General features: G+C 40.9%; 1 protein-coding gene across 2 annotated transcripts in view; it reads right to left on the reverse strand.

Annotated features, from left to right (window-relative positions):
* Positions 1-27,937, reverse strand: part of SGCD (sarcoglycan delta) — a 712,416-nt gene that overhangs the window by 272,640 nt on the left and 411,839 nt on the right. For both annotated transcript variants that reach the window (XM_089527864.1, XM_089527874.1), the window contains one exon: positions 17,908-18,093. In XM_089527864.1, the coding sequence (XP_089383990.1) occupies positions 17,908-18,093 (186 nt within the window). The remainder of the gene's footprint in view (positions 1-17,907; positions 18,094-27,937) is intronic.

The following is a 27,937-nucleotide window of genomic DNA, read 5'->3' on the forward strand; positions in this document are numbered from 1 at the left end:
GATTGTCTGCTGAATGCATCTCAAGGAACTGACAAGTAGAAATGATTAAAATATAACATTAAAGGAGTGGTTTGAGTGCTTTTAAATATAGGCAGTGGTGATACACAAAAGTTGCCAGACACAGGCCTGGCTTCTTCTTTTAAATCCCATTTGTTTCCTGGGAGAAGATTTAAATCCCATGTTTTAACTGACTTTTCTTCTTAGATTTCCCTGTTGAAATTACAACATTCTAATCTGACAGTTGGACTCTCACTCATGCAAATATACATACACACACAGGGTTATTATTATTATTATTATTATTATTATTATTAAACTTTATTTCTAAAGCGCTGTAATTATACACAGTGCTGTACAAAGTCGGTAAAATTAAAGAGTATATAAAAGCCTGCCCAAGGCGTACATTCTAAGATAATAACAATTAAAAGAGGAATAGATAAAATTACCATATAGAAAAGAAAAACAAATTAAAAACATCAAATATAAAACAAATCACATCACATCAAATATTATCAGACAGCCAGATGACAATCACAAATTCCCTGAGAACGCTTCCCTAAACAATATGGTTTTCAGCTCAGCCTTGAAGCTGGTTAGGCAAGTGATGAGCCGTGCATGCAGAGGAAGAAGGTTCCAGGAATGAGGGGCAGCAAGAGAGAAGGGACGGATCCGGGATGGGGAAGAAAAGATCCTGGGTTGAGAGAGGAGACTTTGGCTACCAGAGCGGAGAGTGCGAGTAGGGATGTAGGGAGACAGAAGATCGGTTAAATAAAGAGGGGCCAGCCCATGCAGGGCTTTAAAAGTGAGTAGCAAAAGTTTGTACCTGATGCGGAAAGGAAAAGGGAGCCAGTGAAGGGAGGACAACAGAGGGGAGACATGATCATAACGGCGAGCGAGTGAAATAATGCGTGCAGCTGAATGCTGAACAGAAATTAATGGGTGAAGATGAGAGAGGGGAAGCCCTGCCAAGAGGAGGTTACAGTAGTCTAGTCGTGAGACCACTAGGGCATGGACCAGTGTCTTTGCAGTAGAAGCTGAGAGATATGGACGAATTTTGGCAATATTATAGAGAAAAAATCTGCAGACTTTGGCTGTAGTCTGTATCTGAGGGATAAATGACAAAGAGGAGTCAAAGATGAAACCAAGACTGCGGGCTTCCTGGACCAGCTGGATAGAGACGTTCTTGACAGAAATAGAAAAGGAGTAGTGAAGGGTGGGCCTAGGAGGGAAAACAAGAAGCTCGGTCTTGGACGTATTGAGCTTCAGACGCCGATGGTGCATCCAGTGGGAGACAGCTGTTAAACAGGATGACACTTGCTGCTCTAGCTCTGGCGAAAGATTAGGGGTGGAAAGGTACAGCTGGGTATCATCAGCGTACAGATGGTAGGAGAAACCAAAAGAACTGATAAGTTTGCCAAGGGAGAGTATGTATAAAGAGAACAGAAGGAGACCCAAAACAGAGCCCTGAGGAACTCCAACAGATAAGGGGACAGAAGACGAGGTCTGACCACCCGAGACCACTGAAAAAGATCGATCTGACAAGATGTGAACCAATTGAGAACAAGGCCCGAGAAACCAAGGTCAGAGAGTACATCTATTAAGAGACAGTGGTCCACAGTGTCAAAGGCCGCAGACAGATTGAGTAGGACAAGGATAGAATAAAGGCCATTCGCCTTGGCCCGCAAAAGATCATTCGAGATCTTAGTAAGGGCCGTCTCTGTGGAGTGCCGTGGGCGAAAACTGGAAAACAGACTGGAAGGGATCCAGAATGGAGTTGGTTTCAAGAAACTCAAGACAGAGTGAATAGACAACTCGTTCCAACACCTTAGAGAGAAAAGGAAGAAGAGAGATTGGACGATAGCTAGCCAAGGAAGAGGGGTCGAGAGAGGGGTTTTTCAGGATAGGGGAAACTAAGGCATGTTTGAAGACTGAGGGGAAGGAACCTGAAGAGAAAGAGAGATTAAAGATATAGAGGAGGGAGCGTAACAAAGAGGGGGCTATAGAGATTAGAAGACGAGAAGGAAGTGGGTCAAGAGAGCAAGTGGTGGGTTTTGATGAGTTCAGCAGCGAAGAGAGTTCTTCCAAAGAAACAGGAGGAAACAGAGAGTTTATTAGTAGGAGGGGCGAGGAGATTAACGGTGGGAGCCAAATCATGAGGGGTTAACTCAGAACGAATGGTAGTGATCTTTGTAATGAAGTAATTGGCGAAGTCGGAGGGAGAAAATAATGGAGAGACGGAGGGAGGAGAGGGCTTTAACAGTGTGTTGAAACAGGAGAACAAGCACTGTGGGCGCCTCTCGTTGGCGCAGATCAATGATTTGAAGTAGTCTTGTTTTGCCATCGACAGGGCGCGTGAAAAGGATAAAAGAATGAACTTAAAATGGATAAAGTTAGCCCACTCCCTGGACTTTCTCCAGAGACGTTCGGCTGCTCGGGAGCAGGACCAGAGAAATCTAACAATGGGAGTGATCCAGGGCTGAGGCCTAGTCGTAGAGGAAGAGGAGGACATGCGCGTAGATACTGGGGCAAAGCTGTCAAGAGTTGAAGAGAGAGTAGAATTTAGTAAAGACATAGCTGAGTCAGCAGAGTCCCCAAGACTGAGAGAAGCGAAGGATGAGTCCAAGGACTGAGTGAGATGGTTAAGGTCAAGAGAATGAAGATTGCGGAACTGGTGGAGGATGGTATGACGGGGAGGTGGAATGTAGGTAAGAGTAAAGGAAAGTAGGTGATGGTCAGATAGTGGAAAATCAGAAGCCGAGTAGTCGGACACGACACACTTGGAGGGGAGAACTAAGTCAAGACAGTGACCAAGGGAATGGGTTGGAGAGTTGGAATGTGGTTGGAGACCAAAGGAAGCTAAAAGAGAGCTGAACCGATAGGTTGAGGAATTCTTGGGATCGTCGAGGGTTGTCCAAAGGAAAACTGTACCTTCAGTAGTTGTGTAGAACAGAGAACCTTTGCACAACCATTAAAAGTACAGAAGCCATTTCCAGTTTTCCCTCTAACAACCCCATTACACACACTCTGCCAAATCAATGCAAGTGTATAATGAATTAAAGATCATTTTGCAACATATTTCTTTTCCTGATAGAGTATGTTCCTTCCTTTTCACCTTTCTAGTTAACTAAGAAAATAATCTGTGAGGCATTTTTCAAAAATTCATTTCCCCCCAGGTTCAAAATTACATTTCCAGACTGTCACAATCTAATCCAGGATTTCTTGTGTGGAGTTTGGAGACCTGCTACATGATGTGGAAATGCTTGAAGTGACACAGCAGAATGTACAAAATGTTATACTGTAAATGAAATTTGAGCTACTATTTGCTCCAGTCTGCTTGCACTGAACAGCTGATCTATATATTCCACAGTGGCGCCAGCCCTTTAGAGACCAAAACACTCCTTTAAAGGGCCTCTTTCAAATAGATTTTTTTCTCCTCCATAAGAATCCTTTAAGGAGAATCTTGGTCTTGATCTTTCACCCTTTTCTGCTGGAATCTTCATGGGTGATTTTTTTTTTCAGATGGATCACTGGGAACAGCAGGGTGGTCTTATATATTTTACAGACAAAAACAGGGAAACAGTCATAACATCCAGTTCTAATGCCAAAAGTCACTGCCAGACCCCATAAGATATATTGACAGAAGTTCCTACACATTTTTAATGTTCATTTACTCTACAATTGCCTGTCTGCTACTTATGTGGGAGCTGGTTTGTTTAGCTAAAATATATATTAGGTAAAATAGGATTGTGCTACAACAAGTTATAAATGTCTCAAAATATAGCTTTGAAAGTAATATATATATATATATATATATATATATATATATATATAGGCAAGCTGAGACTGAGAGACTGAATTATGCCTTATAGTCATCTAGTCAAAAGTAAGCACTGCTGAGACCAGTAGGACTTACTGTATATACTCATGTATAAGTCTAGAAATTTTAGTCAAAAATTGACCCTAAAAAGCTGGATCGATTTATCCATGGGTCAATATGAGTACTGTATCTTACCTCTTACCAAAATAGGAACTATCTCCCTCTGAGCAAAAGGTGAGAGCTTAGTCCATCATGGGAGAACCTAAGTGAAGTACCAACCCCCTCTACTCTCTCCACTGCATTGCCACTTCTGGCCTTTTTGAATGTTTGGACAGGAAAATAGTGGCATTCTTTAGCACCCTTTAACTTTCCTTCATCCTTTATATAGTAAATGTTACCCTCAGCGTACACAGGCTATATCAAAATCCCTAATTTTGCCCAAAAAACCTGGTCTTGACTTATACATTTGGTTGACATAGAACTTTATTGCATTGGCTCCTTCTGTTCCGTTCTGAGAATGGAAGGAGCAGGGATGAGTGCGGAATGAGTGGGGGACGGATTTTACCACACACACCCATCCCTCATTCGTTCCGTTCCCCCTCTCTTCCGTTCTCAATCCGTTCCAGAGGAGGCGATTTTTGAGAACTTTTCTGAACAGTTCTCAAAAAGCATTCCCTCTGGAACGGAATGGGCAGGGAAGAGAGGGGGAACGGAACGAGTGAGGGATGGGTATGTGTGGTAAAATCCGTCCCCCACTCGTTCTGTTTCCTGCCGTGCCGTGCCGAGAACGGCCCTCAACCCCAGTGCGATAATCTTGTTATAGTCAAGTATATATTATACTTTCAGGTAAAAGAGCACAATATTCCGCTAGCACAGCGGAGAGACAGGAGGAACAACCATCCCCATACCACCCAGTGAAAGTGGTTTTGCCATCTTCTGCTTTCTGCTGTTGCAGGGTTCACTTTACCTGAGGGACATCCGATTGTTTGGGACTGCTTCATACACCTTACCAGAACCAGCCCATAGGCACCCAGCCAGTTACTGGTTATATCTGCTGTTTAATCCTATTATATAGCTTGGACTTATGCTTTTACGATGGGGGGGAGGGCTGGGTTTTTGGGATCTGTCTTTTTAATTGTAATTTTAATTGTATGCTGTGTCATTTTACTATTGTGATCCGTTTTGATTCCCTGTGAAAAAGCAGAATATAAATATATTAATAATAATAATAATAATAATAATAATGATACAGCCAGCTAGGAACACCTGTTGCCCCTTGGGAAGGGGATATAAGCTGGGTGAATGTTGGGAATGAAGGGAGCTAGCAGAGGCGAGAGGCAAGAGGTACAGCCATCCACATCGCCCCAGAAAACAGGTCTGGCACCACCTGCCTGCTGCTGCTATAGGGGAAGGGCATGGGAGGGGAATTAGCCCAGGGAGTAGCCATGACAACATCAACACAGAGAGAGAGAGAGATGGCATGGGGAGTCAACCATGTTATTTTAGCACAAGGGAGAGCCAAATGGTCTTGGTTACTCCTTAGCTGTCTCCCATTTCAAATAGTTGGATAGCCTTGGCAACAGGTCTGCTGGCCTGAAAATGCTGCTGCTCAATGCTAGGCGGATGAATGGAAAGACATCTTTCATCCAGGACTTGATACCGGAAGAGCATACCGACCTTGCTTGGATCACAGAGACCTGGTTGGGTGAAGCTTGGGGGGGGGGGGGTACAATCTGTCCCAGCTTTGTCCACCTGGGTCCCCATATAGCAGCAGGCACGGCCGGGGGGGTGGGGGCAGGGAGGCATTGTTGCAGTGGTCCCCCTTACCAGGTGCCCTGTCCCACAGTCTACAAGGTATGAGTGTGTTTACTTGTCCCGATGGCTGGCTAGAACAGAATTGGGATTCTGTTGATGTTTTACAGATTTATTTAAAACCAGAACTTTATTTTTAAAAGAGCAGGGAGACATGGAGCTGATTAGAAAGGAACCATGTTTATTTTTAGCTGCAGCATTTCCAGAGGAATTAATCCAAATTACTGGGACCCCAATTCTAAAGTGAACCAAGTTTTTATAGCACTGTGAACAAAGAAAACTACAATTCATATTTCACTGGTTACATTTGAATTAAATATTACATTCATTGGATGTTCAAACCTTATGTCTCTATCCCTCATGTGTAAAACTATTCTCTCTCTCTCTCTCTCTCTCTCTCTCTCTCTATATATATATATATATATACATATATATACATATATATATATATATATATATATATATATATATATATATATATATATTCTTACCATCGCCAACTGTCCTGTATTATTTCCTTTTGTTTTGGATAATAACTTAAGTCCAGAGTCATTCCGGAATTGTTTACAATCCAGAACAGAGGGTTTGACATGACCTAGAATAACAACCTTTGCTCTCCACACATTTCAGCACTATAATTTTTAACTTCTGAGCATAGTAAAATTCTTAATTTTAACCAATCGACTTCAATATACTGCTCATCCCACTACACAAAGGTCTCTTAGGGAAGTATAGGTAGACAAGGATCAGATTTGGGGAGAAGGGTCTGTGAGAGGCCAAGGCACCTCTTGCCTTCTCCTCCTCAATCATTTCCTTGGGCTGCCCAGGGAAAGGATCAGGGAGGAAAAAAGTCTCTGAGGGGCCAAGGCACCTCTTGCTTTTTCTTCCCCAATCCTCTCCTTGGGTGCCCAAAGAGAGGACCAGGGAGGAGAAGGGACAATTAAAGTGGCAGAAGGGTGGAAAATAAGGAGCGTGCATCCCTGCTCCACTACTCCCACCCACCCTTCCCTTTAACTGGCTTCTGAGGGGGAGGCAGAGTTATTTGCAATTTTTCCATATTTGCAGAGATCTCATTCCCCTAACCCTGTGAATATGGAGGGAGGACTGTAAAGACCACCCAACAGCTCGCTGTGAAGAATTTGCAAGATACTTTCCAGACAAAATAAAATCAACTATTGTGATGACTTAAGGAAGTATTTACTGGATATATAACAAGGATTTATGATTTGTTAGGCTTTGAAAACTTTTTATTCGTCTATTGAGAGTCCGAGTCCAAAGGGGCTGGATGATGTGTTTAAGTATAAAAATGTCAATAAGATAATCCTTGTTTCTTACTATACATAGTTTGTGATGAAGCAAATGTTTTATAGTTGTGAAATAATTAAGAAAAATAAAGTTTTTTAAAAAATGATCCCAACACTTGCACCCCATTAACCAAGTCATCCTTGTTGGTTAGGATCAGATCTAAAATAGCTGACCCCCTTGTTGTCTTTTCCAGCTATTTCACCTATTTCGAATTGGTCTGGTGTGGAATACAACTTTGATTCCATCCTGGTACACCCCCCCAAACCTCCAAGGTCCCACATTTCCCATGGTGCTGCGCTGAAATTTTGCCCCATTTGCTTCCAGTGCTCAGAAGGGTAGATTTAGATGTAGATGACAGGGATGAAGAAAATGAAACAGGAGGCTAGGTGAAGAGATGGGAGTAAAGGAGGGGGCCATTGGAGGCTGGGGAGGGGGCAACAAACTCCAACTCCCAGAATTCCATAGCCTTGAACCAAGGACCCCACAACAAACTCCAACTCCCAGAATTCCATAGCACTGAGCCAGGACAGTTAAGGTGGAGTCAAACCGGATTATTTCCCCAGTGCAGATGCAACCTAAGAGAAGGCAACTGTTACAAAGTGAAGGAGAGCATGGAGAATAATAATAATAATAATAATAATAATAACGTTATTAGTTTGCTGAGGCACCAGAGCTCTCTGACAGAGAAGGCTCAATGTCTCATGACACTACAATTCCCAGAATTCTGAGTCAGGACAGTTAAAGTGGAGTCAAACCTCAGTGCGGATGCAACCTAAGAGAAGGCAATTGTTACAAAGGGAAGGAAAGTGGATTGGATTCAGGGAGGTGGTATTTTAGGGAGCATGGAGAATAAGGGAAACCAGACCATTTCTGTACTCCTCCAAAATGGCTCTCATTCAGATCCAAAGGATTTACTTCCAAATAAACCTGCAGCTTCTGGACTGATTATTTTGCAGTGAAAGAAATTTTTAATAATATTAATAATTCAATAATAATAATAATAATAATAATAATAATAAATAATGGATGGGGGCTCTGACACAGAGGATAGATGTAGATGTGGCTGAAATGGATGAGAATGATAGGAGGACAGATGTAGATCGAGCTGAAATAGACGAGGAGAATGACAGGAGGATAGATGTACATGGAGCTGAAATAGATGAGAAGAGTGACAGGAGGATAAATGTAGATGGAGCTGAAATAGATGAGGAGAATAACAGGAGAATAGATGTAGATGGAGCTGAAATAAATGAGGAGAATGACAGGAAGATAGATGTAGATGTAGCTGGTTATGACATATAAAGACCTGTATGGCTTAGGTCCTCTGACATGGAGGACCATTTAGATTTGGCTTCCAGGGATGGGAAAATAGAAGGGAAGAAGAAATGTGAAGCAGTCATTCACATGAGGTTAGCATTCATGTAAAACTGGAACCAGGAAGTGGTCCCCTTCTTTACCCCGGAAGTGCAAAGGTTCACGATACATTCAGAGCCCCACTGAGCATGCGCAAGGGTCTCAATTTGAATCGTTGAATCAACATGATATGTACCAATGTGATAATTTAATGTGTACTCACTCCGCTTTGACTCAGGAATCACCACAATTTTGTTCTTCATGTGTGATAATTCATCACATGAATTGCCTTGGATTCGAATTGACTCAGCCTCTCCTTCAATTCGAATTGACTCTGGATTTGAGTTCCAGACTTAAGTGTGATAAGGGCCAGAGGTGAACCTGGTCAGTCAAAAGGCAGATCAGGGAATAGGAACTTTGCCTGTGTTGGATGGGGTCATACTCCTGCTGAAATCTCTGGTTTGCAGCTTGGATGTGCATTTGAATTCAACTTTGAGCCTGTATTCCCAGGTTGCAGCAATGGCCAGGAGTGCATTCACACAGTTAAAACTAGTCTGCCTGCTGCACCCATTCCTTGAGATGGAAGATCTGGCTACAGTGACACATGCCTTGATTACATCCCATTTGGACTACTGTAACACACTTTATATGGGGCTGCCTTTGGAAACTGTTTAGAATCTTCAGTGGCTCCAGAATGCTGCAGCCAGAATGCTGACTACACCAGTAATAAGGAGCATATAACTCTCTTGTTGAAACAGTTTCACCAGCTACTGGTTTGTTTCTGGGCGCAATTCAAAGTGCTGGTTATGACATATAAGGACCTGTATGGCTTAAGTCCAGATTATTTGATGAATTGTTTCTCCCAATATGAACCTGACAGAACATGAATATTTTTGAGGGAAGACTTTCTCTTGGTCCCACCACCATCACAGGGTAGCTTGGTGAGGAGATAAGAGAGAGCTTTCTCAGTGGCTGCTACCATACTTTGGAATTCCCTTCCAGCTAGGCTGGCTCCATCCCTGGTTGCCTTTTGACGGCAAGCTATCAACATATAATCATACTAGTTGTTTTTTTAACGGAGTATGAATGTTCTAGTTATGTCTTTTAATTTTTGTATATTTTTATGTAATTTTATAATGTTTCATATGATTTTAACTTTTTAAAGTTTTATTGTAATGTTTTAAACATGGTTTTTGTCTGTGAGCCAGCTTGGTTCCCTTCTCGGAGAAAGGCAGCATACAAATGAAATGAAATAAATAAAATAAAAATAAACAAACATTGCACAATTAACTACTCCTCTCCATGCACTACAGTAGCTCATGAGCTTTACTGGGACAATTTTAATAAACAAGGACATATCTCTGCCTAAATTACTTCAAATTATGAATCCTAACACATAATTCCAAAGTTGGCCAGTGCCACAACATGATACCGTTGGCCCTCCTTATCCACAGAATTTTTTTTTATCCATGGATTCAAGCATCCACAGCTTGAAAATATTCAAGAAAAGTATAAATTCCAAATAGCAAACCTTGATTTGCTATTTTGCATAGGGTCACCATTTTGCTCTGCCATTATATTTAATGGGACTTGAGCATCCATGGATTTTGTTATCTACAGGGAAATCCTGGGACCAAATCCCAGCGAATAACAAGGTCCCACTGTATTTTTCAGGTGAAAGACTCTGAGATAAAACTATATTACCTTTAACACAATGTGTGTAGCTAGGGCTTTCTTCACATGTGTGTGCATGGGCTTTTAAGTCCCCTGTCAACTGAAGGCAACCCTGTGAACTTAATAGGGTTTTCTTAGGCAAGGCATACTCAAAAATAGTTGTCCCTGTTCTTCCTCTGAAATATTTTATATTGTTTTTAGATGATAATTTTAATTGTTTTATTATAATATATTTTGAGAATTTTTATTTCTGAGCTGCCTTGGTCCCTTCGGGCAGAAAGGTGGGATAGGAATCAAATAACTAAATAACAAAGGCCGGTTACAGACCGGCACTTTAGGGCATGATGAGCATGCACTAGGGTTACAAAAGGGCGGTGCTTCCGCACCGCGCTAACCCTAGTGCATGCTCGTCACGCACTAAACGGCGGCGGCCCTTCCATACGGCCACCGCCGTGAGGATGTCACGGCCGCGCCGCCTGTAGACGAGGCGGCGCGGACGTGACGTCCTTGCTCCGTGCCAGGGCGCTTAGTGCGCCCTGAACACGGATCAGGAAGGAGCTCCGTTTTGGAGCTCCTTCCTGGTTTAGTCCGCTGGGTGCAGCCTTCAGACGGCTGCGCCCAGCGGACTAAAAGAGAAAGGGGCCAAGCAGCCTCTTTCTCTTCTCCCCGCCGCTGCGGGGTGTCCTTGGGGCTTGAAGCTTCAGGGACACCCCTTTTCAGGCTGCGGGGAAGCGGCGTTTTGCTGCTTCCCCGCAGCCTGAAAAGCGGCGGACTGGGGCCTCAGCGGCTGCCGCTCTGCACGCTGAGGCCCCGATACACCGGGGAAAGGGGCGGGTGCAGCCCGCCCCAAATGGGCGGTCTATAACCCGCCTAAATAACCTACAGCACCTGTTATTCCTTAGTGGTCTCCCATTCAAATATTAAACAGGGCTGTTCCTGATTAGCTTCCAAGATCAGATGGGACTGATGCCTTTAAAGCATAGTAAATGCATCCAGACCTGATCCAGACTGGAACTACAGAGCTGGAATTGTTGTTGTTATTAAGTGCTCTTGAGTTGACTCATGGTGACCCTGTGGATGAGACATCTCCAAGCCTCCCTATCCTCCACTGCTTAGCTTAGATCTTGAAGATTTTGGCCCATAGCATCCCTGCTTGGTTCTATACATCTGGCATGCAGTCTTCCTATTACCCTCAAACTTCCTACTACCCTCAAAGTATAACAACATCAATTTGATCATCTTGGCTTCCAGAGATTGTTCAGGCTTGATCTGTTCAAAGATCCATTTGTTTGTCTTTTTGGCTGTCCTGGTATCCTCAGCACTCTTCTCCAGTAGCTCATCTCAACTGAGTTGGTTTTCCTTCTGTCAGTTTTCTTCACTGTTGAGCTCTCATATCCATACATGGTGATGCAGAAAACAATGGATTGGATAGTGCTTAGTTGTATATCTTTACTCTTTAGGATCTTGTTTAGCTCTTTCATAGCTGCCCTTCCTGTTCATAATCTTCTTAATTTTGCAAGGCCAACAACTGATTCACTGCAAATACCTTCTTCATACAACTAGAGAGGAGAATATTCACATGGGCATCACCAGATGGTCAATACAAAAATCATATATAACTGATATATAACTGGTAGCAGAAGATACTCAAAAATTAAAGTAAAGCTCAAGAAGAAAGCAAAAACAGTCATTATTCCAAAATGTGATCTGAACAATATTTTAATAGAATTTATAGACAATGTAAGAAAGAGATTTGCACTATTAAGCATAACTGAGTGAGAACCAGAAGAAATATCACTAAAAGCCAAGTATGTAATCAAGCAAGAATGCAGAAAGACACTATTGGTGGCCAAAAAGAAAGAAAAGAAAGATGAAAAACTTCAAGCAGTTAAGGAAAGAAGAGAAGCAAAAGAAGAGAGAGATAGGAACAAAACCAGAGCCATGAATGCAACTATTCAATTACTATTGCCAAGGATAAAGAGAAATACTGTAATATAATGCAGAGAAACAGAAGACAATAAGAAAAAAGGAAGAACAAGAGACCTCTTCCACAAGATCCAGGAACTCAAAGGAAAGTTCAAACCAATGACTTGGATGCTTTATGATAAGAAGAGGAACATACTACAAGATCAAGAAGAAATAAAAAGATGTTGGATGCAATACACAGAAGAGCTATATAAAAGAGATTTTTAAAAAAACCTATATAAAAGAGATAAAAAAGAATGACACACAGAAGGATGAACCATATGAAGATGAACCCAAAATTCTAGAAAGCAAGGGAGAAGCTGCAATAAAAGAACTTGAGAAGAATATATCATCAGGGACAGACGATTCTTCAATTTAACTGCTAAGGGATAAGGCACTTTAATGCACTGCATTTGTACTATTCCCAGATGAGAGTGGGTGTGTGGGTATGTCTCCAAGTGACATAGGACCAAAAAAGTCCCAATTCACTGTAATAAATGTACTCAAGGCCCAAATACATTCAAGTTTTCTTAAGAGAATATTTTTAAATAAAGTTCAGAAAGATACACAAACAAATAATTATGTAGATACTTCTTTTTCTGAATAGGATGAAAAGAGCAAGCTAATCAGAGAATGGGATTCCCAAGCAGCCTTGAACCCAGCACCACTGGGAGAAGTGGCTTGCTTTATGTCTACAGAAGAAGTTGCTTGGAGAAACAAGAAGCTTAAGAAATTTTATATAATGTAGGCTTGGACAATATGATTTACTGCACAAAACTATCACATCTGATTCTGTAGTGATTTAGATAAAACAATACCTCAAATCTCAATGTGTATCATCAGCTAACTCATTTTAGCCAGTTCCTGCTAGCTGTTATAAAGGAGAACAATGCTTTAATCCAAAGGCTGAAATTATTTTTCTTTCTGTTAGTGGTGTCAGATGAAAAATATTATTTATGCTTAAGGTGGCCTGAGAGGAATAATTAACAAGGGAGCAATGCCTCTATTATCATATTTTATTCCAAAGGAAATTTTAATGAAAAAAATAATTAAAACAAACCCCATTACCTTAAATAATTAGAGATTATGAGCTGGGTGAAGTTTTTAATTTCCAATTCATCTTTACTGCTGTGCTATCTACCCACTGTCTTTTATAATTAACATGTGGCAGGTAGTTTACACACAAGAGGGAGTAATTGTATTAAAATAAAATTTTCTAACTTATATACGTTCATTTTGCCCTATGATATAAAGCAAGAAGATAATGCTACCTGGCATTTAAATAGTGCACTTTCAGCACTATTTCAGAACGTTTACATCTACATTTCAACTGTAATGTAGAAATTATACCTTACGCTATTGGGTATTTGGAGTAAGTCCCAATGAAATCAATAGGGCCCAGGTCTCCTGTAAGCTGTGCATAGGACTACAGCTTCTATGTTTTGTTTTCTCTTTTAGGTTACCTCATCAGATCCTTTGGGCTTCTCTTCATTCTGCAGGGAAGTGACCAAGGGGTGCCACAGGGTACTGTCCTGGGCCCAGTGCTATTCAACATCTTTATCAATGACTTGGATGAAGGAATAGAGGGAATGCTTATCAAAGTTGCAGATGACACCAAATTTGGAGGAATAGCTAATACCCAGAGGACAGGATCAAAATTCAAAACAACCTTAATTGATTAGAAAGCTGGGCCAAAACTAACAAAATGAATTTCAACAGGGAAAAATGTAAGGTAATACACGTAGGGTGAAAAACTGAAATGCACAGTTATAGGATGGGGGATGCCAGGGTTGACAACAGTACATATAAAAGGGATCAAGGAGTCCCAGTAGACCACAAATTGAACATGAGTCAACAGTATGATGTGGCAGCTAAAAAAAGCCAATGCAATTCTAAGCTGCATCAAAAGAAGTATAGTGTCTAGACTGAGGGAAATAATAGTACCACTCTATTCTGCTTTGGTCAGGTCTCACTGGAATACTGCATTCAGTTCCGGGCACCACAATTCAAAAATGAACAGTGCACCAGGAAACCAAAAACAATGACAGTAGAATCTAATGATATATTGGGCCTGCATAATGAGATACTATTCTGGCACTTTCAATGGGATCCTCAGCCAATGACGAAGCAATACCCATGAATTCAAAGATATGGGAAGCATTTACCCACATTCTTAAGGAAGCCAAACTACCACAGTTTTACAGTTAGCCATGTAATGTTACTGGAATAAAGGGGCCAAGACAGCCAATAAAAATGATGCACATTACCATTATTCCTTTTTTTAAAAAAATATAATCTCATATTTATCTGAAAGCCTTTGAAGATAAGAAATCTATGTATCCAAACTACTCAGAGTTAGAATGAAAGATGGCAAGAAGCAACCAATAATTTTATACTGAATAATGTGATTCTACATGAGCTACAAGTCCATCACCTCTAAATATAGACTCCCACACCTGCATCTCATAAGTTGTGGTGTTTTATTTGTTTAAACTTGCTATGGGACTAAAGGCCACATTCAGGTGCTGCAGGGAGGGGAATTGTGAGAGAAGATCAGCCTCAGCTCCAAACTAAAGAATGCTCTTGCAAAGTGGAGTGGGTTAATGGCTGGGCAGCCATTCCAGAAACCAGTAAAATTGGAGAGCTCTACTGGCTTTTTGAAAATGTTTTTTAAAATAAAAACTACAGTGATAAAAATTGGATAACACATTTGACAGATTTTTTAAAGTACATCCATCCCAACATTCCTTTCCCATCCCTGAAGTTACCCCAGAAAGCTTGGATGAGTTCAGCACCACAGGACGGTGGTGCCACTCATTAAAATACAATGAGTGCTCATTATACTCAGTAAGTGCTCATTGTATTTTAATGAACACAACAAACATGCTGCTGGGAAAAACTCAGGAGTGTAATAAAAGCAGATAACAGTAAGAACAAAAAAGGAAAAAAGGTAGCTTGGAAAAAGTGCTATTTTCCAAAGCAGAGGATGCTTCCTTTGTTGTGCTAAATAGCTTCAGGATTATATGCTGAGAATTCCTAAATTAAGCCTCCAAAATCACATGGCATCAGGAAATATACCTGTACACACTGCAGATAATTTTCATTTTGTACAACCTCTCTTTTGAATTCTGCTTCTTAGTCAGCACATGTGACTATTCCTTGAAATAACTCATTCCAAGGTCACTCATGAAACAACTGCCTGTGCAGGTCACAGTCACAGGACATGAATTGATATTTTGCACATCCCAGCAGACAAGGCATTTTCAGAGTACTGTTGCATTGTTTGTTGCATATCCTACTTTATTGTCAGCAAAGTGCATTCAAGGTAGCCAACCCTAACAAAATTCAAGTAATTGTTACTGTGGCACAATTTTGTTAAAAGTCAATCTTTTCAGAAACTTGACGAAATGGTTTAAGTATTTTTCTAACACTCATCATGGGCACTCTCTAACAGTTACCAGTGACATGCAACCACATATCACATACTATTCATTCCTGGCAACTGATGTGCTGTGAAGAAGGGAGATCACTTTGTTATTTTCAAACTGCAACATTTTGAAAATGGAGTGCTAGGGTACATATAAAATCTTCTGTGCCAGAAATGCAACCATACACAGACACGTGCACAGCAACGGTATAATTACTGTTTAAAAAATAATAAAAACCATCTGGAAAGACCAGTAGAATGTGGCTTAAAAGTATGAAGGCATATGGTTTACTGCTTGGAAAAAACGGTCGCCCGCTAGCCGGGCAGACCGTTTTGCCGCTAGAGGCGGCAAAAACTACAAGCCCCAGTATGCACTGGGACTTGCCCCGGCTCCCTATTGGTGCGCGGGGTGGAAGGCGCGGTCCTTCTGTCCCGCGACGCTCTGGGAATCAGGCTCAGTGGTGCGGAGCTTCCGGTCCTCCAGGGCAGCCCATTGGTTGGGCTGCCTTGGAGGAGGAATTCCGCAGCACACGTTGTGGGGGGCGGGGCTTAGGCCTATATAAGGCCGTGCTGCAGGCCCCGTCCCCCAGTCGCCGCTTGGCTTCGCACGGTGTGGAGACAAGCTAGGAAGGGAGGAAGACAGGAGCAGCTTCCCCTGCCCACCCACCGCTGTTTTGTGGGTTTTTTGTCACAACTTGAGGTGGCAGCATAGGCCAGGATCTGCACGGTGTGGTACCAGGGCTATGGAGCTCTGGTTGGGAGTCAATAGGTACCCGGGGGCGAATAGGGCAGGCGTATGGCCATTGCGGGGGCCATAATGCGGGAGCGCCTCCCGGTGACTAGGGGCTTAGTGAATATGTGAACGCATGGCATGTTTTGCGGTCAAGTTGTGTTCCTTAGCCCCTAGGTCATCCCAAGCGCCTGGTAGGTGCCAGGTTTTTGGATAATCAGACAAACGTGGGGTTGTTTGATTTCGCAGATCCTGACCTCATGCTTGGTGCCAACCCTTACCAATTGCTTGCTAATAAAGTTGTGGCCTTTCTTCCAAACTTGTTATTATGTGTGATTATTTGCAGCAGCATCTGAGGCAAACCGTTTCGTATTAGATCCAAAATATACATCAGAACAATAATTCAGTTTCAGCATGTTGTATTCATTTCACTATCCAGCTTTATATAATCACTGTGAAGTACAGGATGTTGCAGTGGTTTTTATCTCTTGAGTAAGGATAATGTGCAATTTAGAATTTAAACAATCTTTTGATTGTGTGTACAACAAGATAGGTGGTCTGGTCTGATCTGACCTTACAAGAAAGAAGATAGGGAAAGGGAATGGCTGCCAGATAATATTGCTATTCCCATAAGGGCCTTTTACCAAGACACAAAACTGAAACAAAATAAAACAAAACCAGTTTCTTCTCATAAACCAGCCAATGAAAGCTACCTTTACAGTTTTGTCATAAGACTACTGTACATTCTCAAACTTCTTTTTTTCTTAGAGAAGCTTCATGCTCAGTCCAATCTGATTTTATTGCTTTATTCCCTAGGGAATGGGATGTAGTTTGTTTTTAAAGCTGGAGAACATTACAAGGGAAATCTCACTACCCCAGTGGAATCTGTTCTGTTTCACTACACAGACACACAAGCAACTTTTTAAAGGAAAAGAATCATTTCTTAAAATATGCTTCCTTTCAATAAAAATACAACTTATTCTCCCTTTTCTACTTTAAAAAAAACATAGTAGGACCCCATTCATTTGTAGAATTCATATTACCTTCTATGTGAATATCTTTGACTTATGAAAAAATGAAGTAATTTTTCCAGAGGCTGGAAAGTTGTTTTTAAAGAGGAATTCATTCTTATTACTCATTAGTAAAAGGAATCAGCTGTCATTACTCATTGCTGTTTAAACAGTAATTGCATTGCTTGTTGTACTGCTCATAACTTTTTCATTAATTTACATTTTCATTCAAATGAGGCTGGCACAACATTTGAAAACTTCGTGTCAAAATCCTGCTAAAAATACATTAAAATGCTCTTTAAAAATAACTTTCTTAAAGTCACTAAAAACATTAATTACCAATAAAAGACCTTTCTTGAAACTTGTTACATTGCATCTGAAAACTGCAATGCTATTTTGTTCCAGCCTCATTATTCCACAGAGTAACTCCTTGCAGTTATCTGTTACTTGTAATCTGTCACTTCCAAACTGTGAATTCCCCATACAGACAGAAAATGATCAGTAACCCTTAACTTTTACAATGTTGACAACTGCAATTGAAAATAAATGAAAAGAAAAATGAAAATCTGTGCATGCCAGAAAAAATTCTGCACCTTCACCTATCATTTCCCCCTTTCTGTTAAATCCTTCCAAAAGAAGCCAGGAAGTTTCAAGTCTACAAGGTGTTCTTGCTATATGTATAGGTAGGAGACAAGTTTGCTTCTTCAGTCTTTGCAGCTCTATGTCCTAACATGAAAGCCTGGGAAGGTTCCGTCAAACTGTAAACCTCTCCTGCCCCAAGGTGGAATATAGAACCTAAGTATCCTGTACTTACAATTGTGAAGTTCATAACCTTGAGAATCCAGATGGTCATAGCAAGGTTCACCAGGATTAAAATCATTAGGAGTAGCACAAAGAAATAGAGGCACCTCTTCCGCCAGCCATAAATCCCCACTTTGTACACATGTGGCCCTTCTGAGCTCTGCATGGCACTCCTGTGTGTGTACTGTTCTTGAGGCATCTGGAAGAAACACAACCAGACATAAAAAGTACAGGTTAAGCTGCAGGGGAAAACCAAACAACCAGAATCAGACAAGACTCACATATTGTTGAACATTTATGAAAAAATACCCGCTAGACCAGTCTTCCTCTGGTTTATTGCTGTCTTGATCTTCTTTTTGTTATACACACCAATAAATCATAATGCTGATATATTGTATACATTTTGGCAAATACACATTCCCCATGCAGTCTGATCTCAAATGTCTTTATTAGCAGGTCCAGATTTTTGCAAGGCAAGCACTCTGAGGCCCCCTGAATCCTAAGGGTAACATTTTGTACACATTTTACAAAACGAGTTGTGCTCAGCACTTAGTTTTGAGGATGCAGTATTATTTCTCCAAGGCTGTAATTCACACACACACCCAACAAAAATAAGCATCTGAAATAAAATTATTCCTGGCTACCAAGGAAAAGTGACACTTGGGATTCTTTCCCCAAAGCAATCTTAATATGCAGGGTTTCTCCAGCTGCTCATACACAGTTGAATAATGTTTTAAAAAACAAAAACAAACAAACAAACAAACAAAAACCCCAAGGAAAGCAAGTTAATTCAGTGGTAATTCTTAGGCAGGTTCACTATGTGAAATTGTGATGTATAGTTACTGTTAACTGGTATCTCGTCGACTGCAACTCATAACATCTCTGGGAAAGAGAGATGTCCTAGTCACCCTGTCCTCAACAGCCTGGCTCAGGTCTTGCAGATTCAGGGCTGTGGTTTCCTTGTCATCTTGGCTACTAGGGAGAATTCAAGCTTGATTTGATCTAATACCCATTTATTTGACTTTTTAACAGTCCGCACTATCTGCAGAACTGTTCTCCAGTACCACATTTCAGATGAGTTGATTTTCTTGCTATTAACTTTCTTCACTGTCCACCTTTCAAAAGCATACATAGAAACTAAAAATATAATGCTATGGACAATCCTAACTTTGAGGCACTATTTTTAGCTGAACAAATCAGATGTACAAAAATAGAATGTATAGTAACTTGCCTGAAGTCAGTACTTGTGAAAAAGAGCTAAGCATGAGTCAACAATGTGATGTGGTGTTTAAAAAGCAAGCAAACAAACAAATAAGCAAATGCCAGTGCAAACATAGCTTGCATCAACAGAAGTATAGTGCCCATATCAACAGAACTAATAACACTATTCTATCATGCTTCAGTCAGACCTAAACTGGAGCTGTGTGCCCAGTTTTGGGCACCGCAATTCAAGAAGGATATTGACAGGCTGGAATATGTCCAGAAAAAGGTGACCAAGTAGGTAAAGGGTATGAAAAAAAGTTGAGAGGGATGAGTTTAGGCTGGAGAAGATTGAGAGATGATCGATAGACATCTTAAAATACCTAAAGGGCTGTCATGTAAAAAATAAAGCAAGCTTGTTTTTTTGCTGGGTTAGGCTTACTGATTCCAATTACAAGGAAAGAGAGACCAGCAAAACATGAGGAAGAATTTTCTGACATTAAGAGCAGTTTGACAATAGAGTGGAGATCCTTGGAAGATGGAGGACATTACTTCAATGAAGGTTTTTAAAGGCAAGCTGAAACTGACTACCTGTTTAGAATGTGGATTCTTTCACAGGGAGGCTCTTTGGTATGATTTCCAAGACAACAGTTCTATGAGGAAAGAGCATATTGGCACAATATGTTAGAAGTGCTCTTTTTGGTAGGAATACTCTGCTTGCATAGAAGGCTATATATATATATATATGTGTGTGTGTGTGTGTGTGTGTGTGTGTGTGTGTGTGTGTGTGTGTGTATCTGCAAGAGATTATGTAAAGATGAAATAAAAACAGGTAAAAAATCAGTTATATTGGAATTATCTCATTTTTTTTTGAGGAATATCTACCTATACTTCAACAGGATTCTTGCTTACCAGCAAATCTTGGGAGGAAGCTAGCACTTCAAGTAGAATTCTCAGTAATCTTTGGTGAATGTTAGGAGATTGTAAGTGTTTTACACCCTCAATAATATAGTATGAAATAACCTCCTAGTCCAGAAGAGGGGGCGGGGAAGCAGTGTTGCTATTTGCATATCATTGCTCCTTTGCATCAGTAATAATGTACAGCTGCCTGCTTGCTAGATAGCATGTTTTAATTTAATTAACGCAAGATCAGAATGACGGCTGAACAGAATGATTACAGCACTACAGTCTTCTAATCAGTGTATAACAATTTCATACAATTTCTCTGGAAGCAAGCAGTTTTGGTTCAAACCCCTGCAAAGATCTGTTTGAAGAATTGCCTCACAAGTAATCTTCCTAATGCTAGATAATATGTCTAAAGTGCTGGGAAATGTTGATTCTTTGATTTGGTGTATTTGATTCATTCAATTATAATGCAAATGGCAAAAATAAGTATTTTTTTAAAAAAAATACTATGAAAGTTAGGTTTTACAAAGGTGAAACACAACAAAAATAGCCAGTAATCCATATTTGTTACTGTGGAGAATTGCAGCATGGTTTACATGGAATGCAGTGTGAGCACAACAGATTTTGTTGTGCACAACACCCACTCTTTCTCCTCTGCATCCCTAGGAATTGTGGGGCAGAACCTGCAATAGGGATGAATCACAGAATATCTTATGCTAACTTATTATTTAGTAATTCTTGTTGTCTTTTATTTATTCAGAATCCTTAAATTGCATGTTTAAAGTTCTTAAGGTTTTTATGTGGGTGTATTTTCACACTGTTCACTGGTGAAAAGCTAGGCAACTTAATCAGTTTTTGTAAAACATGGTTTAGTGTGGTTTTTAGCTTTTCATTTTGCATTGAAGGCTCTTCTTCTACTTTTCCTTTCATGGAAATGGAGAGCAAGAGGGATATTCTCACAGATTTCTTATTTCACCTGCTGTTCACCAGACTGATGGCCTCCAACAATTAATTTCAGGAGACTATACAATATTATGTGAATACAGACTTGCTATGTGTTGATGTTTGCACAGGTTGCCAAGCATATTTGTTAATATTTGTTGATCATTGATGTTTGAAGTTTAGCTCAGAATAAAGCAGTATTAGAATTAACAGTTTGTCTAAATATTTAAAGCACTCAATCTACTTTACATTTGTAATCCTTACAACAAACCTATATGGTAAGTCTGTATAGTTGGCCTGTGTTCATATGTTCAGAATAAGGTTAGGAGACAGCCAGTATAGTATAGTATAGTATAGTATAGTATAGTACTTTTAGCACTATACTACAACTCTGAAGACCAGGATTCAATACCATGATTGGCCACAGAAACCCACTAGGTGACCTTGGGCAAGTCACACACTCTCAGTCTCCCAAATCCCATGATAGGGATGCCATAGGGTTGCCATAAGGTGAAAAAACATGAAGGTAAACAACAATAGCAAGGAGGTAGCCAGCATGTAGTAATTTAAGTGTTGGACTATGAGTCTGGAGACCAGGATTCAAATTCTTGCTCAGCCAAGTTATGCATTCTCAGCCTCAGAGGAAGGCAAAGACACCTCCCTTTGAACAAATCTTGCTAAGAAAACTACATGAGAGGTTGACCTTGGGGGTATCATAAATCAGAAATTACCTGAATGCAAACAACAACAATGAGGCAGTAGTCGTCTAAGGCCAACAAATGAGCTTAAAATCATAGAAATAGAGTTGGAAGAGACTACAAAGGCCATCCAGTCAAACTCCCTACCATGCAGGAAGACACCATCAAAGCGCTTCGGACAGATGGCCATCCAGCCTCGGTTTAAAAACCTTCAAAGAAGAGACTCTACCACATTCTGAGGTGTGTTCCACTGCTGAACAGCTCTTACCACCAGAAAGTTCTTCCTAATGTTGAGGTGGATACTCTTTTGCTGTAGCTTGAATCCATTGCTCTGTTTTATAGTTTCTGGAGCAGAAAAAAGCAAGCCTTCCCCATCCTCAATATGAAACCTCTTCAAATATTTAAACGTAGCTATTATGTCACCCCTTAATCTTTTCTTCTCCAGGCTAAACATACCCAGCTCCCTAAGCCCCTCCTCATAGGGCACAGGTTCCAGACCCTTCCCCATTTTAGTCACCCCCCTCTGGACATGGTTCAGCTTGTCCACATCCTTCTTGAATTGTGCTAACCAGAACCAGACACGGTATTCCAGGTGAGGTCTGACCAAAGCAGAATAGAATGGTACTATTACTTCCCTCAATCTAGACCAGTGATTCCCAAAGTGGCTGGTATGTCCCCCTGGGGGTGATGGAACAATTCAGGGAGCAGTGATGGGGAAAGGGGGCAACAGGGGGGTGGGCAGGGAAAAGGGGGTAGCAGGTACCCTTCAGTTAAAGTATTGGGGCACAAGAGAGACAAGGGGGACTAATTGCCTTTAGGACCATGAGTGGGATGACGGCTGCATGAAACTTACTTTCAGGGTCCTTTAAAATCACTACAAAGCCTAACTTTGTGTGGTGGTGTCTCCTGCTCTTTAACTGCCCAGGCAAGCTCACTCTCTTAGCCACGTGTTTCACTAGTAGTGGCAACAAACTCTTGTGAAGTTTGGGTGCATGGCATCATTTCTTTGGCTTGAAGCGGCACCATATTGAGACACTCTGTCTGAAGCAAGGAATTAGAACATGTGTCAGTGGGGAAGAAGCAGCTGAGCTTTCAAATTTTAGACTTTGCTTAAGCCTTTTGAGTTTTGCCATGACTTGGCTTGGTTTCTTTCATCGGACAGGCTGAGAGAAGAGGTAGCAGAAGAAGCAAAGGGGATGTCTCTAGGGAACAATATTTCTCCCTGTTGAAATTCATTTTGCTAGTTTGGACCCAGCTTTTTAATCTGTTAATGCCATTTTGAATTCTGATCCTGTCCTCAATGGTATTAATAACCTCTGCAAATTTAATAAGCATATCCTCTGTATCATCATCTAAGACACTGATAAAGATGTTGCTTCTTGGCCCAGAACAGAACCCTGTGGGACATCACTGGTCACTTCTCTCCAGGATGAGGGGGAGCCATTGTTGAGTACCTTTGGGTTTGGTAGGTCAACCAATTACTAATCCACCTAATAGCAGCATTGTCTAGACCACATTTAATAGCTTTTTTTTTGCAAGCGTTTCATAGGGAACCTTGTCAAAGGCCTTACTGCAATCAATGCTATATCCACAGCATTCCCTTCATCTACCAAGTTTGTGACTGTTAAAACTGAGAGATAAGATTAGTCAGGCATGACTTGTTTTTCAGAAACCAATGTTGACTTTTAGTTATTATGGCATTCCTTTCTAAATGCTTACAAATGTCTGTTTCATGATCTACTTTAGAATCTTTCCTGGTATTGATGTTAGGCTGACTGGGTGGTAATTATTTGAATCCTCTTTTTTTTTTTTTTTAAAGATGGGGACAACATTTGCACCCTTGCATCTGCTGGGACCTCATCTTTTCTCCAGGAATTCTCAAAGATTATTGACAGTGGTTGTGAGATTACTTCTGCCAATTCTTTGAATGTAGTTTATTTAGTCCTGTAGACTTAAACTAGCTTAAAGTAGCCAGATATTCCTGTACTACCTATTTACCTTTTCTGTGCTGCATTACCCTGCTGCATCATCTGCTCCGTTGTCCCCAGGACTCCACTGGTCCCCACAGGTCTCCTTTTCAGAGAAGACTGTGGCAAAGAAGGTATTGAGTAGTTCTGCCCCCCCCCTTGTTGTTGTTGTTCCCTGTTAGCATCTTGCCATCTTCCCCATTCTGCAGCCCTACCATTTCCTTAGTTTTCTGTTGGCTACACGCATAACCAAAAATGCCTTTTCTATTGTTCTTAACCTCTCTAGCAAGCTTGAACTGGTTCTCTGCTTTAGCTTTTCTGGCTTTCTCCCTACACAAACTAGCTATTTGTTTGAATTCATCTCTGGTAATTTCCCCTTTTCTGTTTCTTGTACATGTCCTTGACTGATTAGTTTATAGATCATAGTTAATAACCACTGTAGAGCTGTTCCATTTGCATATGACTTTGGGACAGAGGTCCAGGGCTCAAGTCAGCAGAATGAGCTGCAGGAGACCCACACACAGTAAAGCTAGTTACTTACTGTGAGTAAAACAAAACATGTTACCATCTAAAAAAAAATGAAAGAGAGGCATGTATGACTTTTGTAGTAACATACATTTCAATCTAAAGAGCCCACCCAGGGACGTAGCCAGGATTTTGGAAAGGGTGGGGAGGTCCAGACTAAGTGCCACCATTATAATGGGGCTTGAGTGCGGCAGCGCAGCAGCACACACCATTCATTTTATGTAATGGAAGGGGGGGTCCGGACCCCAAGAACCCCCCCCCCTTGGCTACGTCCCTGGCCCACCTCATCACAAGACTAGTGAGGGTCTAAAATCACCCAACTGAACTATTGCTACTATGATGTCTATTAAATACATGCTGATATGGTTGCCTGAGTTGATGGAACATGCTGAGCATCATGAAATAATAAATCCATCCCTTTGTAGCAGTCAGGTTTTCAGAGCAACATCTCAAATGTAAAGGCTATATTAGAGCTGTGACATCTGTAACAAATGACATCGATTCTGTCCTTTGGAAGTGTGAAGTGTGGAAATAAGGGGAGACATTGATTTTTAAGGGGCTATGATAAGGGAAGTAGGGAGAGGCTTTTACTAAAGCAAATACTGGCAGCTTATACAAGGAGTGAGAGAAACAACTGCCTCTACCTCATCTAGTGCAGACCTGTAATATTTGAACTTTTTAAAGGTGTTTTTAAGTGATTTCTCTGGAATTTTTCACTAAAACATTACTCATGTGTTAAAATGGCAAAGGCATTATGATACCTGCTATCTTTCAAGGATACTTATTTGTTTGTTTGATGTTTCCCATCCTTCTCCTTATGAAGGATCCAAGGCAGATAGTTCACAAGGTTTTGTAGGATTTAACACGACATTTCTCAGAACTTTGGAAAATAAATCCAGACTGCTTGCCCTTGCATTTTATTATTCTAGAACCAGCCATGGATCTCCACAATAGAGTTTATGAAATATTCACACAGCTGGGGGATTCTGGTGAGTTTATTCAGATTGTGGTGGCAGCCTATTTCAATTTGGGGAAAACCTTATTTAAAAAGGGAACAATCCAGTATAGAACATCATTCTTGACTTGAAGCCTTTAAAATATAAAAGGGCCAATGTTTCCCATGCTACAAGCTCAGTGACACTATTTAACACAAACAACATTTTGCTGGTGCCATGAGACTGTTACGTCATGAGATCATATGCCCTGAAGTTATCAAAGAGGTGCAGGACAGTGGCAAGCAATGAGAAAAAAGTATGAAGGACTGGAGTCTGCCAGCTCCCATGAGTGTGTTTTAGTTTGATTGATTCTCCTTTGCTTCACTCTTCCCTCTCAAAAACCAAATGATCCATAGACTTCTCCAAATTACAGGGCACTTTCTCATTATGCAGACAGAGTGCTGTGATTCTACTTTAACTGCCATGATTCCATCCTAAGGAATTCTGGTGTTTCCAGTTTCTTTGAAGCACAGTGTTCCCTGGCCAAGAATTCTGAAGATCTCTTCTTAAACTGCAAATTCCAGGTTTCCATAAAAAGGAACCGCAACAGTTAAAGTGGAATCATAGTGCTATAACTATGTGAAATTTCCAAGATTCTGGTACCCAGAATCTTTCTTTCTCTCTTCTCTAACTGACTGTGATCTCACTACCATTGCTGTTATAAACTGCAAATTGTAGATGTTCAGCTTTTACACCAGTGTCAATTGGCTTGCTCTCCACAATTTATTAGCAACTTGGAAATTAAGCCAGGTCAGTCCTGGTTAGTACTTGGATGGGAGACTGCCAATGAATACCAGCTGTTGTAGGCTATATTTTGGAGGAAGGAACTGGCAAAACAACCTCTGAGTATTCCTTGCCACACACATTCTGATATTCTGGTTTTAGAACGTAATTATAGTTCTTGAACTGTATAGAGGCACTTTCCTTGGAAGCATCACAATCATTACTCCTACAGATCATTTATCAAATGGTAAAATCACAGCCAGCCATGCACTATTTTATAGAGCTTCAGTTCAAAAACTATCTGCATGTGCCTGGGATAATATTTCCTTGCCCTCCCCTTTTCATTTCTTCAGCTCAGAGTCTAGAAGCAAATGGCATGCCCAACTTAGGCAAAGAATTTGCAACACAAGAAAGATTTGTAATCAAAAGAGTGCAAAGAATGAAAGCAGCAGTTCTGCTCTAAGAAGTAGAAAAGCAAGCTGCAAGATGTTCAAAGAAACTAATATAGGGTATGATTCAGATCTATGAGGATATAGCCTAGAAGTTACAGTGATGGGATACTGGCTGAAGTTTAAAATGTGTGTGTTTTGTCTCTCAGGAGACCAGCCTCACCAGCCTCCTGTCCCACCACAATCCTGCTAATTTAACAATGAAAGCACACCAGTTTAACATCATTTCTTATCATACTTTCCCCCACAATCATGCTTTAGCGACCTGTGGTTGTGTGCTCTGTTTTCTGCACTGCCAGACCAAGGGGTGCCATGTACTCAATGTTTAGCCAGTTTGGACATTCACACACAGCGGCTTCTTTCTGGAGCACAGTGTTGGTATGTGAATGTCTTACAGGAGTAGCAACTTTAGCAGCTTCAGAGGTGAATGGCTGTGATGACTGCTCCCACCCAGAATGTTCGCATACCAGCCATGTACTCCAGGAGGAAGCAATGGGACAAGTGATCTCAGCTGCCAACACTGTCCTAAAGCCAGCTGCTCCCTGTGAATGTGCTTGTTATGGGGAAGGGGACAAATGGTCCCAGCAGTCTGCCATCTCTAAAAGCTGGCCAGGGTTGTTTCTCCTCCCCCACTCCCTAAGCACATTCATACACAGCAGCTGGCTTGGGGAAGGTGTTGGTAGCCAGGATTGCTGTAAGGGGGAGGAGAGAGAAGCAGAATCACCATTTGGTCACACCACGTGACTGCCTGGGAAGCAAAACTGCCCTGAAAAGAAGCACCAAGGCATTCATGGAGTAGCAGAAACATTAAGTGCCTATTGACAGGTTTTGCCTTTGAATGAAAAAGTGCACAATAGTAACTGACTGAATGCAAGGTAGCAGCAGGATGGACATGACATCATTCAATAAGTACCAGTCAAATGCTTTCTTCTGTGAAAATTCCACTTTTTAGCCTCATGTGATAATCTCCTTAGACTCTCTCTTGCCCTTCTGCAGGTCTCTCCAGGAGGACGAATAATGGTTGTTTTTTTCACTGAGAGAAACAAAGGCTATACAGCACTGTTAGGCAGTAAGAATGCAACACGTTGTTATTTCTAATTTTCCCCAAATAAGAAGGGAAACATTATAGTTTACATTTTGCTATTTTTCTCATATTTCAACAGGAAGCTATGCACTATATTATCTTGAAAATTTATTTAAACTGTATCTCTTTTTAGATTTTTACCCTCGTCCTTAAATGATAATCAATAATTCTGGCAAGCAGAGAAAGAACCATTCTCATTCCAAGAAAAATATTGTATGATGATCTGATAAAATGTTACTCACTGAAAAGTGAATGCTACAACAAAAGGTTAGAGAAGAATAAACACAGTGGGAAAGTGTCCCGAGTTTTTAGGTGTTAAGTGTGTGTGTGTGTGTCAGATTGTATGCTTATGCTCTTTTAACTGGTTATGTATATACACCCATACACACATTTGTTGTTGTTGTTGTTGTGTGCCTTCAGGTCATTCCCAACTCATGGCGACCCTAGGGTGAACCTAACATAGGATTTCTTGGCAAGAAGGGGTTGCCACTGCCATCCTCTGAGTCTGAGACAGTGTGATTTGCCCAAAGTTGCCCAGTAGGTTTCATGCCACA

The sequence above is a fragment of the Sceloporus occidentalis genome, unplaced genomic scaffold (genome assembly GCF_023333645.1).
Source record: "Sceloporus occidentalis isolate IW3139 unplaced genomic scaffold, rSceOcc1.0.p SCAF_1, whole genome shotgun sequence".
Lineage (NCBI taxonomy): Eukaryota > Metazoa > Chordata > Lepidosauria > Squamata > Phrynosomatidae > Sceloporus > Sceloporus occidentalis.